This window comes from Drosophila gunungcola, unplaced genomic scaffold (assembly GCF_025200985.1).
Source record: "Drosophila gunungcola strain Sukarami unplaced genomic scaffold, Dgunungcola_SK_2 000062F, whole genome shotgun sequence".
NCBI classification, from domain to species: Eukaryota; Metazoa; Arthropoda; class Insecta; order Diptera; family Drosophilidae; genus Drosophila; species Drosophila gunungcola.
This window is the reverse complement of record NW_026453225.1, coordinates 506594-523408: the sequence shown is the minus strand read 5'-3', so window position 1 is coordinate 523408 and position 16815 is coordinate 506594. Positions and strand designations below refer to the sequence as shown.

At 44.7% G+C, this 16815-nt stretch overlaps 1 protein-coding gene across 1 annotated transcript; it reads left to right on the top strand.

Annotated features, from left to right (window-relative positions):
- Window positions 1-9824: 9824 nt before the first annotated feature.
- Window positions 9825-10686, top strand: LOC128264253 (translation initiation factor IF-2-like). Its single transcript, XM_052999664.1, has 2 exons — window positions 9825-9911; window positions 9988-10686. Exons 1-2 carry the CDS (start codon window positions 9825-9827, stop codon window positions 10684-10686), a joined length of 786 nt encoding a protein of 261 aa, XP_052855624.1.
- Window positions 10687-16815: the final 6129 nt, after the last annotated feature.

Sequence of the window (16815 nt, the reverse complement as noted above, 5' to 3'; positions counted from 1 at the left end):
TATCTATTGAAATGTATTCAAAGATATTTTCCCACGGTGCCAGTTTGAGTTGGCTGATTTGATGTATACCGGCTTGCTTCTCAAGCCTTTGGAAAAACTGACCTAAGTCAAGGACTCCATTGGTATATAAATCGCTAACATCATATCTTGCAGTAACTTTTTTTCCATGTTTAAATAAACATAGCATATTTTTTACATGCAAGGTCACTACTTTACGTACTTCGTCATTGTTTATGACTCCGTATACGTTGGGCTTTGAAGCTTTTTCCATAGATTGCCTAGGCAAGTCTATTTCTTTTTCTCCTGCGCAGGATTTCTGTCTACTTTGATTTCTTGTAATGACTTTATGTATATTTCCGGTTATATTTTGTAGTTCTTTGATGGTTATTCTTGATAACGCATCAGCTACGTAATTGTCTTTTCCCTTTAAATATTCAACGGTGAAGTTGTATTCTTCTAATTCTAGCCTCATACGTGTCAGTTTGGAACTTGGGTTAGTCATTGAGAACAAGTATGTTAACGGTCTGTGATCGGTTTTGATAATGAAATGTTTGCCATAAATGTATGGTCGAAAATGTAATATTGCCCAATGTATTGCAGCTAGTTCCTGCTCGGTAGTACACTTATTACTTTCTCCCTTGGTAAAATCTCTTGATGCATATGCAATGGGGAGTTGGAGTCCGTTATGGTTTTGAGTTAAAACCGCTCCACATGCTTGCTTACTTGCATCAGTAATTATACAAAATTATTTACTAAAATCTGGATATTGTAGCAAAGTAGGTTCCATAAGTTTTGTTTTTAAATATTCGAATGCGTTTTGGCATTCAGATGTCCATTCAAAAGGAACATTCTTTTTACATAATCGTGTTATGTGCCGTGAATAATCGGCGAAATTTTTTATGAATCTTCTGTAGTAATTGCAGAATGCTACAAAACGTCTTGCGCTGTCTGCATCGTGTGGGACTGGATAATTCAGTATGACGTCATATTTCTTGTCATCTGGAAGTATTCCTTTATCTGTGCACTTATGACCTAGAAAAGTCACCTCATGCATAAAGAATGAACATTTTTGTGGATGTAACTTTAGGTTGTATTTCCTACATTTCTCAAAAACGTCTGTTAAGTTTTTAAGCATATGTTTTTCGGAACAACCTATAACTATTAAGTCATCCATATAAAGGAATGCTTGTGAAGGTTCAAGTCCAGAGAATGCAATAGTCATCATTCTCTGAAATGAATTTGGCGCTATTTTTAAGCCAAAGGTAATCGTGTGAATCGATACGAGCCATTGCTCGTTGAAAAGGAAGTTATGTCCCTTGAGCTTTTTTCAAGTTATATTTGATGAAATCCTGACATTAAATCAAGACATGAAAAGTATTTTGCTCGACCTAGTTGGTCTAAAATATCATCAATTCTAGGAAGTGGAAATTTATCGGACAATAATTTTTTATTAATCTGACGATAGTCAATTACTAATCGCCACTTTTTTTTTCTTCGGAACCTGGAACTGATTTCTTAGGGGCGAGCAATAATGGGCTATTGTATTCCGATACTGAAGGTTCGACTATCCGTCGGTGATTAGTTTTCCGACTGGCTTTTGAATTTCGTTCACCTGACCATGTGGGCTTCTATAGTTTTTTATGTAAACGGGTTCATCATCTTTCAATCTCAGTTCTTGTTTGTAGAAATTATTTGTGCTAATTGGTTCGGATTCTAATCCGAATATGTCATTATATTTTTTACATAAATTTGTGAGTTGGAATTTGAATTGTGGGGGAACATTTTCTGACAATTGGGATAATACAGACTTTTCTCTATTTTCTTTGTTTCCTTCAACTACTTCATAGTTCAATAGTGATTCAAATTTTAAATTGTCTGCACTGACCACTTTATCTTCGCTTGTTGTATTCAGTAGTCTTATGAAGGCATTTTGTGTTGTAGCTATTGTACTTGCTATATAAATTCCTTGCTCAATTTCTTGAGTTGGAATTAATACACTGTCCTCTTTTGAATTTAATTTTATTTTTCTAATGACTTGTGATCTTGCTAGCAGAAGAATTGAGTTATTGCCAGAACTGTATTCTATTGGAACATAAATTGGAAATTTTAAATTGTTTGGTCTTATTATAAGCCAATCTTCAGATGGCTGAAAATCTAATTGACAGTTGTATTTTTTAATAAAATCAATTCCTAAAATGCCATCACAAGGGACGGCTAAGTGTAAGTTTACGATATGAAAATCGTGTGGAATTATGTACTTGGTAGTCTGTATTTCAATTGATGTTAAGCCTTTGGATTTAGTAATTTCTTGGCTTATTCCCCGTATATCTATTATGTTATTATTTTGTACGTTTTGAAATATATCTGAATTTTCTTTTACTATAGAGATTTCGGCACCTGTGTCTACCAAAAAGACAAGTTCTTTTCCAGTAGTCACATGGGTGAATGAGACGAAAATATTCTGACTGAGATTAATAGTATGGACCGTTACTTTTTCTACTGTTGAACATTTAAAGGGGGTTCGGAGTTTCCCGAGGTGTCATTGGCTACCCTTACATTGCTTGTATTGTTGTTATTGTAGCCTCCGCTCGAGTTGCCACGGCCCCTTGAGTTTCCTCTGTAGTTGCCGCGACCATTGTTTTGGTTTATATTGTTGTAGTAACCATAATTGTTACCACGACGACGAAAATTACCTCTATAACTTCCACGTCCGCGGTTTCCGCCGCGCTGTGTATAATTGTTGTAGTAGAGGACCGAATTTGGTTGTCCAGTTGCTTCTGTGCAGTTGTTTACGAATTTTGAAACTGCTTCGTTCATTGTGTTTTAGTTGCCGGCTTGCATGATAAGTTTTACCTTATCAATCGTGCAGTTTTTAGTCATTGCTTTTACTGCGTGCTGTGTGGAATAACTTCTTGCTAGTTCTAGTGTTAAGCCGTCTGTTATGTATGCTCTTTCTAAAGCCTTCGTCATCTGCTCAATTTCTGATGTGTATTGGTTAGCAGTTTTATTTCGTTGCTGTAGGTTCATTAGCTTTGCTGACAATACCTCTACAGTTTCGCCTTTGACGTTGCTTTTTAACTTGGCGATTACTTCACCTACCGTTGTTTCGTTTCCAATTAGATTTCTTGCTACGCCCTTTAGTTTTGTCTTTATTAAAGAGACGGCTAGGCTTTCGTGTTCGCCTTTTATTGACTCTATAATATGCAATGCATCAATGAAACTGGTTAAGTTTTCTGCTTTACCATCGAAAACTGGTATAAGCTTTGATGCAGTGTTAATGAAGTCGATATTAGTTTGCGCCATTTCGAAGTTATTGTTCTTAATTATGTTTGCGCTTGAATCTGATTCTGAATCTGTTTTATTATCTGCGTTTGATAATAAAACGGCTGGGATAGTAAGATTATTTAAATCTTCTTCCTTAATTTCCGCGTTAAAATTTTCTTGCTCCGTTTGATCTAAACCAGTTGACTCTTCCAATGTTGATTCTTCATCGGTTTCAACTGTTATTGCGGTATTAAGAATGGTAGGTACAGAGATATCCAAATTAAATTTTTCTTTTATCAATATTAGGTTTTCTCTGAGCCTTTGCAAAAATTTTGATACCCTTGACCAATGGTCGTCATTTAATTTTTCCCGTTGCCCATGTATTAATATGCGCGCCTCGTTAAAACAATTTACTACTATTTCTGCGTGTTTTTTTATTGTGCTTCCTTGAATTGGTCTGTTTTGATTAAGGGATTTGTAGGATTTATCGAACTCTGTTTTTATTTTGTTCAATTTCGCATACAAATCGTTCCATTCAATGGCAATATTATCTATGTAATTTTACCATGAGGACCTTGGTTTCACCGAGTATAGAATGGTAATCCACGATCTCTTTTACTGAGACGTATGGCAAAGTATTTAGGATTAAACCTTTTATTTTTTTATTGTAAGCAAACAAAAGGCTAAATTCCAAATTGTACTTTTCCATATAAATATATTCGAATTCAGTGATTGTAATGAAGTTTTTATGGCAATGGAGAATATTTAATGCACGCATTCTAAATTCTGGATCTTTAGTAGTTATTTCCTCAAGACAGCTATCCAATTCTATCGTGTTAAATGCCATAATTTAAACAAAAATAATTAAAAAAAATTTTTTTTTTTTTTTAGGGGGGTATTAAATTGAACACTCTAATCTTTTGAAAAAGAAAATTTTCTTTTTTTTTTTTTATATCTTATCTTGATCGTGTGCTCTACTTAAATACTTCTTCTTTAAACATTTATTGTGCAATTTGTATATTTTGGTAATAAAATTTGCACTCAAGATGACAATGATTATTATTAAGAGTACATGTACCCAATATAGGTCAATATTGTTTGGTTCTTTATTAATAACGTTAGCTGTGGAGTCCACGGACTTAACGTCTACGATTCCCATTTTGGTTAGATGCACTTCTAATATATCGGTATTATTATAATTAATATGATATTCATCAGAGAATTTATCTATTCTATTGTCATTCATTCATATGAAGAGATTTTATGTGGATATACGTAAATATTTCTGTCTAGCTTTTAAAGTCTGAGGAGCACGCAGAAAAATAGCGTCATCAAACAAAAATGTAGGAATTTAGTTATTCAAATCTGATTGATTAAATTATTGTCTTGTGGCATAATCGCATAAATTTCATTTTATTAATATTGAAAATTGGAAGAAAAAAAAATTTTGTGTTAATATTCATATAACTGATTTACAATATTTTGCTCTATATAAACCAATATCAGTTATATGTTGTTAGTATATAGCCTAACAGTGGTTAGTGTTTTACGAGCAGCGCTTTCGCGCATCGGCTCGGGTTTAGAAGTTTATAATTAAAGACAACTTAGGCATTGGCATAAATGCAGCCCTTGTTGCGTTACTTTGCTCGTTTACAAAGTATTCTGTCCAGTTCTTTGATATTTTGTTCATGTGTTTCCTTCTTCCTTCCTGTGGGGTTGTTGCTATTTTCCTGTAGTCCTTCAATAATCGTCTCTGTTGCAGGAGTTTTACCCTTTTTCCACTCCTTTTTCTTTTGTGGATGGGTTTGCTGGACTCCTGTCGTGCCCTGTACTCAGCTATTGTGAGGGGGCGAGGTCCATCGTTGGGACACAATTCGAGGGCCTCTTGTAATGTTGGTGCGTCCCTTTGCTCAGCAGGAGCAGGTGCCTCCCACGACGGTGCAGAGGACGGACTGCCTTCCGCACTCATATGCTTCCTTCGTTGGTGTAGTCGGCGGTCTGCCTACCACACTTCAGTTTCCATCGTTGGTGCAGAAGGATTTGCCATTTTGTTGTTTGTTGTTTTTTTTTTTTTTTGTAGTCCGGGCCTTTTGGGCTCAGGCGGCGCCGGTGCTGGTCATCGCACAGACTAATTACTGTTTTTATTTATTTTTTTTTTTTGGCTGGAGATTTCGATTGACGATTTTCGAGGGATCGGCTTGCATCGTCCACATTGGACGGCCACACTTGTTAAGCACTGGCTCTAATTAGCTTAACTCGCCGATTTACGCATTTTGGGGCCAAAATAACGAAGATTACACAGCGCGCAGAGACAAAAATTAAACAGTCTCACTTCCTACTCGCGCACATGTCACGGTCGCCATGTAAAGTTGGATGTATGTATGTTAGACTTGATTTTATAAACACAAGAAAAGAGTGCACTGTAATGTTAATATATATATTGGGCTTTATTATTTCGTCCGTTTAGATCGGGACTCATTTTTAGAATGCTCACTTAAGACTAATGTTGGCTTGGCTTACAATTCATATAGCTGCACGAGCAGCGCCGCGGCCAACGCTTATGTATCTCAATATATAAGTTAAAAGATTGATTATGAGTTTTATATCTAAAAAATCTAACTTTTCTTTATTGAGTTTGATTAAGAACTAACTTACTTAGATTAAACAATTGTTTTATAGCTACGCGTCGCTCCATCGCTGCCGCCGTCTCTGCCGCTGTTGATGTTTCTGCTGACGTTCTTTCATATTATTGGTTGCTGCTCTTGGTCGCCGTCGCCGTTGGCCAAACTTAATTGTAATTGGCCAGTGCATTTTAATTATAGTTTTTGTTGTATGCACTAAGTTGAGTTCGATCAACTTTGGAAATTGGCTATTCTGCATTCCCACGATCGCTGACCAAAAGGTGCAAGCTAAGTTCGTTAGAACTTTATTGAGAGCATTGCTTTGCTGTTAGTTGTGCAATTAATGCTCTCTTCTACGGTTTGGGAAATTCTATTATTGAGGGCATTGCTTTGCTGTTTGTTGTGCAATCAATGCTTACTCATTTCCTCTGTCTGAGAAATTGTATTATTTTGGGTGTTAACTTATATGTTAATGTATACGTAAGTGTATTTAGGCGGCGCAAGCAGCGGCCGCGCATGAGAGAGAGAGTGTTATGCTCACATGGTAACCGAATGGTCGGCCGCGCATGCAGACATGCCGACTCAGCATTTAGGATGTGCATAACATTGTTGTATGGGTCGAATTGCTTTGCACTTGAAGTGCTGGGAATATTCGGACATTAACAAATGCTACAATGTTACAGTGATATAAGCGGTACAGTGTGTACCCTATATATGAGCATACTACACAGGAATGATTGACGAACTGGTGCTAGGATGGAACTTCCTCACCAAAATCGGAGCCGAGGTGAAATGCGCAGGTCACAGAGTGATGATACCGGCGAGGGACAGTCACCGAGGCTGGCTAGAGGAAAAACTGTCGGTAGCAGTCGTGGAAGCCGCGAAGGAATTTTCGGAGAAGGATGTGGACCAGTTTTTAAAGACCGAGTTGGAAAGCCTGGAAAATCTGCAAGGCACGTCATGGTGAGAAAGAAGACCGGGAAATGGAGGCTCTGTGTGGATTTCAGGCAGATCAACGCAAAATCCGTGAAGGATGCTTATCCAATGCCGATGATCAACTACATCCTGGACCAACTCCGAGAAGCTAAATATATTAGCACTAAATATATTAGGTACTGGCAGATACCGTTGGAGGCAGCCAGCAGGCAGTATACCGCATTCACAGTGCCAGGGAAAGGCCTGTTTCAATGGAAAGTTATGCCTTTCGGTTTACACTCGGCATCAGCAACATTCCAGCGGGCGTTGGACCAGGTAATTGGACCTGAAATGATGCCGCACGCTTTCGCGTATCAGGATGATATAATCGTCATCGGACGGACACTAGAGGAGCACATGCGGAACCTAAAGGAAGTATTCAGAAGACTGCGAGCGGCAAACCTGAAAGTAAACGCGGATAAGTGTAAATTCTTCAGGAAGGAACTTCAATACTTAGGGCATCGCATTACAGACCAGGGCATCGGGACGGATCCGGAAAAGGTATCAGCGATAGCATTGCTAAAACCACCGGCAACTGTCAAAGAACTACGGCAGTACTTGGGAGTGGCGTCGTGGTACAGGCGTTTTGTGCCAGATTTTGCCACGCTAGTGCATCCGCTGAACGCCCTTCTCCGAAAGGGTGTCAAATGGGAATGGACCGACGACCACCAGCAGGCCTTTGAAGCTGTCAAGGCAAGATTGGTCGCCGATCCAATTTTGGCATGCCCGGATTTTACAAAGCCGTTTGTGCTGCAGACCGATGCCAGCGATTATGGGCTGGGCGCCATTCTCACTCAAAATTCCGACCAGGGTGAGCGGGTGATCTCCTATTCCAGCCGGACCCTAAACGGGATCAGGAAAAAAGTTACTCCGCCACTGAAAAGGAATGTTAAGCAATCGTGTGGGCCATAAGGAAATTAAAGCCATACCTGGAGGGATACCACTTCAAAGTGATAACAGATCACATGGCCTTGAAGTGGTTGAATAGCATCGAGAGCCCAACCGGAAGAATCGCACGGTGGGCACTGGAGCTCAAGCAATACGACTTCGAAATCACATACAGGAAAGGACAGCTGAATATTGTGGCGGACGCACTGTCGCGGCAGCCCTTACCTGAAACCTGCCGAAGGTTGAAAACGAAGTCACTTGGTCAGCCAGCAAAACAAGCCGAATGTAGCTGGATAAGGGACATAAGGGCCAAGATAGCACAGAACCCCCAAAAATATCCGGACTATTTAGTGGAGGCTGACCGGCTGTACCGGCACATTCCTCACAGAGCAGGCAACGAGTATGTGGTCGCATGGAAGCTATGCGTACCAAGCGGGTCAAGGCAGCGAGTCATGGCCGAGAACCACGATATGCCGACGGCCGGACACATGGGCAGCCGGACGACGATCGCGAGGGTGGCAGCGAGGTATTATTGGCCGGGCATGCACCGCGTCATTAGGAAGCACGTGCGGAATTGTGAGAGCTGCCTCAGGTACAAGCCCAGTCAGCTCCAGGCAGCCGGAAAAATGCTCACACAGATCCCAGAGGAGCCCTGGGCCACAGTATGCGCCGATTTCGTTGGGCCGCTTCCTCGGTCGAAACACGGGAACTCGATACTACTAGTGCTCGTAGATCGGTTCTCGAAGTGGACGGAAATAGTGCCAATGCGTAGGGCTACCACGGAGACGCTGGAAAAGGCAATCCGGGAAAGAATTGTCTCAAGGTACGGCGTGCCGAAGGTCTTAATCACCGATAACGGGGTGCAGTTCACGAGCAGGGCGTTCAAGCGGTTTCTGACAGAGTTGGGAGTGCGGCACCAGTTCACAGACCCATACACACCACAAGAAAATCCCACGGAGAGGGCCAATAGAACTGTAAAAACAATGATCGCCCAGTTTGCCGGACAAGACCAGAGAACGTGGGATGAGAAATGGCCAGAATTGCAGCTGGCCGTGAACACTAGGGTAGCCGAGTCCACAGGGTATTCGCCGGCATTCGTCACGCAGGGTAGAGAGCCCAGGTTACCGAGCGCGTTGTTTGATGAAGAAACCACCGACACAGGAAGGGAAACCCAGACCCCGTCGGAGAATGCGAAAAAAATAAACGAAATCTTCGAGCTGGTCAGACGGAACATGGAGAAGGCGGCGCAACCCCAAAGCAAAGAGGGGCAGTCTCAACAAATCCGGCGTATCGGAGGAGCACTGTACCCTAACCGAAGAAAGGGGGAGGACGATACACAGTATCGAAATTAACGGTCAAGCACACACACACAGGCACACGCATCAGGAGCGCGAGAGCGGGACAGGGAGGGTTTAAAAAGCCGTAGGTACCGTTACCGGCTAAACACACACATGCACGGGTTGCGTAGGAGGCGTGTACACGGAGGGCACCGTTACTTTTAAACTTTACACGGACACAGAGCGGAGAGCGAGTCCCGTTACCGGTACACGTCTCCGCGAATAACGGAACAGAGGATACGTGGAAGAACCGAGGTTTCGTCAGCGACGGCGCTGCATGGTGCAGGTCTTTCCAAACAAGATCGTCATCATGAGCGCACGTAAGAGTAACACCCAACAACGAGCGGAGCACTAGGTGAGGGAGGAGCGCGCCAGGGAACAGCCAGTGGCGAAGTGGAGACGGGACTCCGATTCCGTTCTCCAGCTTCTGGCGTCCCCCCTGGTGTCGCGATCCCCGTCACCGGTCAGCGAGGCTGACGAGGAGTCCACCGGGGAGATCTCGGACGTGGAGCTGCCGTCCGAGGAGCACCAGGCGCAGACGCGACGGAGATCGCAGAGGTCGTCGCCATCTCTTCCGACGAGAGTGGGCCAGAGGACGCGAGTGAGGAGGAGGAGGAGGAGGAGGGGACGGAGACCGTCAGTCCCGAGGTGTCCTCGGACGAGGGCGACGTGGCGCGGCGAGCGGCGAGGGACCGGATGATCTTCCGCCGGTTGAGCAGGGCGACAGCAGGGCTCGCCAATGGGAGGCCCGGCGGGCGGCGAGGAGTGCAGCAGTCGCCGCGTGGCAGCAGAGGCTGAGGGACGCCGAGGCCGAGGCGGCCGCCATGTGGGAGCCGCCGCAGCCGCCGCAGGAGCAGCCGCAGCCGCCACAGGAGCAGCCACAGCCGCCGTCGGCAACGCAGCCGCCGCTACCGCCACCACGTGCGCCGACGCCACCACCACCGCCACCACCACGCTCACCATCACCACCACCATCGTCGCCGCCGAGGCAGCAGGAGTGGCACCTGCCACAGGCGCAGGTCGCGCAAGCGCTGCGGACCATCGTGGTGGAGGGACGGCGGTGGCATCAGCAGACGGTCACCTGGATGTGGCCCGCGCCCGAGGAGGCAGCAGAGGAGGCCAGGATGCGAGAGGCCATCGAAGCCATCGAGTGGCGGCGCCCACCGCCGTTGAACCCGCGCGATCCGAGGGCCAAGTCGGCGAAACGCGTCGCGGAGACGGCCGATCGCGAGGGACCGGAGGTGACGCCCGAGGAGGAGCGCGAGGCCCAGGAGGGGCTGGAGAAGGGGCCATGGGAGTGGCCATCACCGCCGGAGACGTCGCGGGACGCGGGGCCACCCCCGAAGCTGGCGCGGCAGACTTCGTGCCCGGAGTCGCGAGCCCCACCGGCGAGGCCGACGCTGCGAAGACAGCAGTCGGAGGGCGCGGAACCGTGGGCGGAGGTTCCGGAGGCGGAGTGGCCGGCGCGGGTGGCCGAAGAAGCGCAACGACAACGAGGGAGGCAGAGGAAGGCCAGGTGGGCCAAGCTCGTGCTGGAGGAGGGACAGCGCTACCGAGTCAAGGTAGCAGGGGGCCGGGTGCGGGTGTTTAAGGCCCAATAAAGCAGATCCAAGCATTAAGGCCCAGCAGTTATTATTTGGGCAGGGAAGCACAACACAGCACAACACAGGAAAAAAAAGAGTGGTCCGCCGCAGCAGCCGATCGCGGAACGGGGGCGGTGAGGGGGGGAATCGCGGGCCAAGCACGCGGGTGTCGCTGTAAACAAGAAAGTCGTTAATTAAAGGAAAACCATAATCAGCAAGTTCACTTACCAGTTTTTTCAAAACAACGAGGCCGTGAGGAAATTAGGGACGGGGGCGCCAGGCGATAGGCGGTCGATCGATAGTTGCGATCGATGGGTACAAAAAATACTGGTTTTCTCAAGAAACGGTCACACGGAGGCAACTTAAGACAACGGAAACGATAACGGCAACAACGATGGCAATGCTGGACCCACTATCGATAAGTGCGATCGAGACAGGGTCAGTAGAGTGGCCAGACGACGGGAATCGGAATGGTGATTTCAAACACGTGGAAATGTCTGGGCGGGAAATTCAAATTCTACGCGGGGAATGGTCTAAGAAACGAGATGCAGTTTTGGGAAAGTTCAAGTCTTTCGGGGAACTGTCTGGGGAACAGGCTAACGCAGCACAGCCATGGGAAAGTTAAAGGTCTTTCAGAACGCTGTCTGGGGGGAGTCTTACGAGGACAGTTTAGGGAAAGTTAAAGTCTTTTGGGGAACGAGGAGAACGAGTTTGGCGGGGAATTTGAATGAACAAACAACAGGGGCGGGGAGATCATCACTTTCATAACATTTCCGAAGAAAGGGGGAAATGTGAGGAGTCTTAAAACTCCCCACAAATTCCGAGGCAGGAGAGCTGCATAGCAACAGCGAAGGAGGCGAGAATGCCGGAGGAGTCAAGGGCAACAAGGTCAAACGGTAAACAACGGACCTTGGACCCGGGCAAAGCGGAGACACCGTGGACTAACGGTACCACGCTGGACATTGGACCCTCACACGGCAAGGGCAACAGGGTCGAACGGTAAAATGGCGGACTTCGGACCCGCACAAAGAGGACGCACCGTGAACTAACGGTGCGGCAGTGGACCTTGGACCCGATCACGCGAGCTGGAAAAGGGAAATAACGGGACCATCACAGGCTATAAAAGGCGGCGCAAGCGCAGCACAGAGGAAGTAATAGTGCTAAAGAGCCGCGAGGCTTGTAGAAGGAGACGAATAAAGACAGTTACGAGCCCAACAGAACTCTGGCGTTATTCTTTGGTCAAAGGCAATCACCCAATATAAATTTGGTGGAACGAACCCATAACCTCTCTGAGCTAGCCGCCCGTTAACGTAGCGAGCGAGCATACATAGAAATCAGGTCGTTACAAGGTAGTCACCAACTTGCGAATATTTTTAAGGTCCGTCATTATGACTGGTGTCCTGTGATCGTCTGTAAATGTCTTCGTCATTGTTTCCGTCTGGTCGGCGTAGTCTTCATAAGTCGTCACGTTCGTTGAGTGCTGTAGGTATCCGTAGGACTCCCAGATGACAATTTCGTTGTCTTCTATCGGGATGTAGTCTGCGTTCGTGTAGTCATTAAGTTTTACTGTCGCGTATGTCTTGACAGCCGTAAGTACAAAAACTAAAACGAATTTTCCTAACCTAAAAAGTATAAAAATGATAGAAAAAGGGGTTCAGTAATCTCGCGAAGATGGTTAGCGTAGATTGTCCTTATGGACCACCCTCCCCTCAATTTGGACCGTGGTCCCCAGGTCTGCTTCAATGATTTTTTCCGAACATAGTGGCGAGAGCTTGTTTCCTATGCGTTTGTTTGCCTTTAAGAAAACTTTTTCACCAGCTTGATAGCCCTTTTGGGTCCTATCTTTGTTTACCTGGTCAAGGAATTTTTCTTGAGCCTGTTGGATTCTCTTTCTAATTCTGCTTTCGAAATCCGAGGGTTTTGAGTGAACAATCTCTATGGGTTTTTTGTTGGTTACTAAGTGGATAGAATTGTTGTATTTGTTGGTTGCCAAAAGAATTAGTTCGGTCGTATCGCTTAAGTTGCCCTCTATTTTCAAGCATCTGGCTATTTCTGCCAGGGTACTATGAAACCTTTCTACTTGACCGTTTGAGGTGCTATTTAGGGGCGGGGCGTTGGCGATGGTGATATTGAAATGATTCATGAGTATCGATTCAATTGTTTCGGAGTTGAACGACCTTTCGTTATCACAATAAATTGTTTTGATTTTTGGGAAGAAATTTATTATGTGCAGTATAGGGGATTTTACGTCCACTATGGCCCTCGATGCGATAGCCTGCACCGTGGCGAATTTTGATAATTTATCGATGCATGTTAGAAAAAGGGTTCCATCTGTTGAAAAAATGTCGATGTGGAGAATTTCCCCCACAAAAGAAGGTATCGGTGTTTCTGCTACCACTTGCTTAGATGGATGGCGTTTGTATTTTGCCATTGAACAGGTCTTGCAATTCAAAGTTGTTTCTGTTGCTAACCGAAGCATTTTAGGGAAAAAATAGTCCCTCAAGATTTGCTTTACACATTCTTGTGCTGCTCGGTGAGCCCTGTTGTGTTCTGCTATGACAATTTCCCTCTGCTCAGTTGTATCCGTTATGTCCTGAACGAAGCTTTTCGTATATTTGAATGACGTGCTGGGGAACAGTTCGACTAGTAGATGTTGAATAAATGCCAAGATCGGTAGGGAGCAATATATTGCGTTTACCACCTCAGCATTAACTAAATCTTGTAAAATGTTAAGCAGATTTTCTCGGTTAGAAATTTTATTACGTGTCGCACCTTGCTCTTAAACAAGATGAATGTGTCAACAGAGGAGCTGTTTCCTTCCTCAATAACTATTTGGTTCCGGAAACAGTTTACTGGGTTGTCCGTCGTGTCTATGGTGTATGTCAGTGATTGTTCGCTGTGAATGGTTGCTACGTCTGATTCTATTTCGTCTTCTAAGACGTTTATGTTCTGGCGAGACAGCGCGTCTGCCACAAGGTTTTCTTTGCCAGGTTTATAAACTAATTTCGCGCCGTGATCGTCGATAATCCCCTTCCAGCGTTTTAGTTTCGCGTTAGGGTTTTTGTCCGAGACGGCAAAGGTAAGTGGCTGGTGGTCGGTAAAGATCTACAAGCCTTTCACTCCGTACAAGTAATTCCGGAGGTTTTTCAGTGCCCAAACTATAGCGAGGAGCTCTCGCTCGTTGGTTGCATAATTTTTTTCGTTGTCCCGCAGCGCTCGTGATATCATAGTGATTGGGGCGGCCATCTTGTGATAGTACTGCTCCCAATCCAGAGCCTGACGCATCAGTCGTCAAGTCAAATGGCTTTTTGAAGTCCAGGTAGGATAGCAGAACGTCCTCTGATGCCAAGATCTCTCTCAGCCTGTCAAACGTTTCTCTCTGTTCCTTGGTCATATCTCCCTTTCGGATATTCGTTAAGGGTCTTGCGATAGTCGCGAAGTTTTTTATGAAGCACCTATAATAGCTTGCTAGTCCCAGGAAAGATCTGAGTTCGTATAACGTTCTAGGCGGGGGGAATTGTTTTATTGCTTTGATCTTCTCAGGTGAAGTTCGTAGCCCTGTTCGAGACACTATGAATCCCAAGTATTCGACGCTTTTTTTTGAAGAACTTTGACTTTTCTTGGGACACTCTCATGGCCCGCCTCTAAGAGTTTCGTTAAGGCCCAATCCACGTCCCTAACATGGTCCTCTTTTGTTTTGGAAAATATTATAACGTCATCGACATACACATAGCATATCTTTGAAATTCCTTTCCGGAGGACGAAGTCGATGGCCCTCTGGAAAATGCTCGGGGCATTTTTAAGTCCAAATGGCAGTCTACAGAATTCGTATTTGCCGTTGTTGATTGAAAATGCTGTCTTTTCCCTGTCCTTTTCTGCCAGCTCTATCTGATGAAAGCCTGACTTGAGGTCGAGTGTCGTAAAAAATTTCGACTCGCCCATATTCGAAAGTATTGTCGAGATGGTAGGGATAGGGTATCTATCGTCTACGGTTTTTTGGTTGAGTTTTCTAAAGTCGATAACCAATCGCTTCTTTTTAACCCCATTTTGGTCAGTTCCTTTTTTGTCCACAACCCAGGTAGGGTTATTATATGGGGACTTGGATGGCCTTATTACGCCGTCCGCAAGAAGTTGTTTAACCTCTGCATTGACGAATTCGGTTACACCCATGGGGTGCGGGTATGACTTAGAGTATACCGGTTCCCCATCTGTTTTAATCGTTGCCAATGTGTTTATGTTGAAAGGCAGCGCTTCGTCCGGATCGGCGAAGGCTTTATGATTTTTTACAATCATTTTGTCGAAGGTGGCTTTAATTGCCAGAGGAACGTCCTCGTCATCGATTTTTATGAAGTTAACGTTTTCCGCTTTAGCAAACTGGATATTTTCAGTTCCATTGCTAGTGTGCAGAACATTTTTAGTAAAATCGAGCTTCGCATTCACTTGTTTAAGTAAGTCGAGTCCGATAGTGCCGTTAAAATCTTTAAGGTCGTTAAGAATGAAAAAGGGTGTTTTTACGTTGAACACTGAAACTAGACATTTTTTATCTATTTTAGTAAAGCCATGGATCGACTTTACTTTGAAGGGTTTATCCGCTGCCACGATGCCTTTCAGCCCCGGGAGTGGAGTAATGTAATTTTTAGAGGTGCCTGTGTCGATTAATAGTTTTATTTCTTTTCCTTCTACCGTATGTGTAATGTAAGGAAGCAGGGATTTTATTCTAAAAAATTGCAGGAGTCTTCTCCAGCTAACTCGTCCTCTATCTCCGTGGTGCTTGCTTGCGCAACGAAGTCATATTCCTCATCGTCGGTTTTTTCTTCCGGCATGAAGTTTATTTTTTGTTGGGATCGTGTCGACCCCCTTTGCCACGCCGTGGGCTGCTTGAACCTGGAGGAGGTGTCGACCTCCATTGGTTCTGGTGCTGGTTGGCTTGGACCTGCGCTATTATATGGTTTTTGTTTAAAAGAACCGCTCTGATAAGTTGCTCTCTTTTGGGTCCTGACAAAGTGAGGGTTCTTTTTTATCGCCCCCTGGCTTCGGTTCTGTTCATAGTATTTCCACCCTGTTTGTCGCTGGTTGCTCGGCCTAAATATCTTTTCCTCGCTGTGGCGGGCGAAGGTGGCTGCGAAAGCGCTTCTGTCATTACTTGCCTCAGCTTCTTGAGCTAATGCCAAGGCTGATGGTAAGTCTCTTGGTTGCGCCGGAAAAACGGCTATTTTCAATGACTTTTTTAAGCCAGATATGAATGCATGTAAAGCGTCATCTCTGTGCTATTCATTTAGGACTGCCGCCGCGGTGGCGTCGTGAGTCATGATTGTTTTGTTGGTAAGAAGCGTTAGCTTCCGTTCGATCTCGTCATAGTATTTAAGAAGGGGCAGTTCTCCCTGTCTTGATAGACTTAACTCTTGTTTAATTACGTGTGCTGGAGTTTTGTCCGCATACGTAAAATCCAACCTTGCCAGTATGGCATGAAAGTTAAACACTGTGTTAAATGAGGCTAATACAGCCGCTGCAGCGCCCCGTACCTTATTTTTAAGTATTCCTTCAGCCTGGTATTGTCGGCTGCTGCCTTTGTATGGCTCAAATACCCTATATGCTGCAGTAGCAGCCTGCCTCCAGGAAACATAGTTTTCCTGCTTCCCGTGGAACTCCGGGACAGTTTTACCATGTCCAGGGGTTCGTTACATTCTTTCGGTTCTATTTCTATTTCCAGAAAAGTCTGAATTTTCGGAGTTTTATCCTTTAATGAGCATAACTCCCCCATAATTTTGGCTAATTTTTCATCGAATAACTCTTGTTGCCTTTGGAGCGCGCAGGCTATGGCAGCTTCCATGCTCGCAATTTGTTCAGCCTGCATTTCTTCTGTGTTCTGGGTTCGTGCGTTTTTAAAGTCAAGAACACTGTCTCGGATGTGTGGTACCCTGCTGGTCGATGGGTGACAATCTCTTTCAGATTGATTCTGTTCTGACTTCTGCCTTTCTACTCTTGTCTTCAAAAGTTTTTTGTATTCTTCTAGAACTTCTTCGTCCGATGAGACGTTGTCGCTATTTCTATACATGAGTCAGAAAAAAAATATCGTGGGTGCCACAAAATTCAATCAAGGGTTTGTTAAAAAAATATTTTTGCACCTATTATTTTTTGGAACAAAAT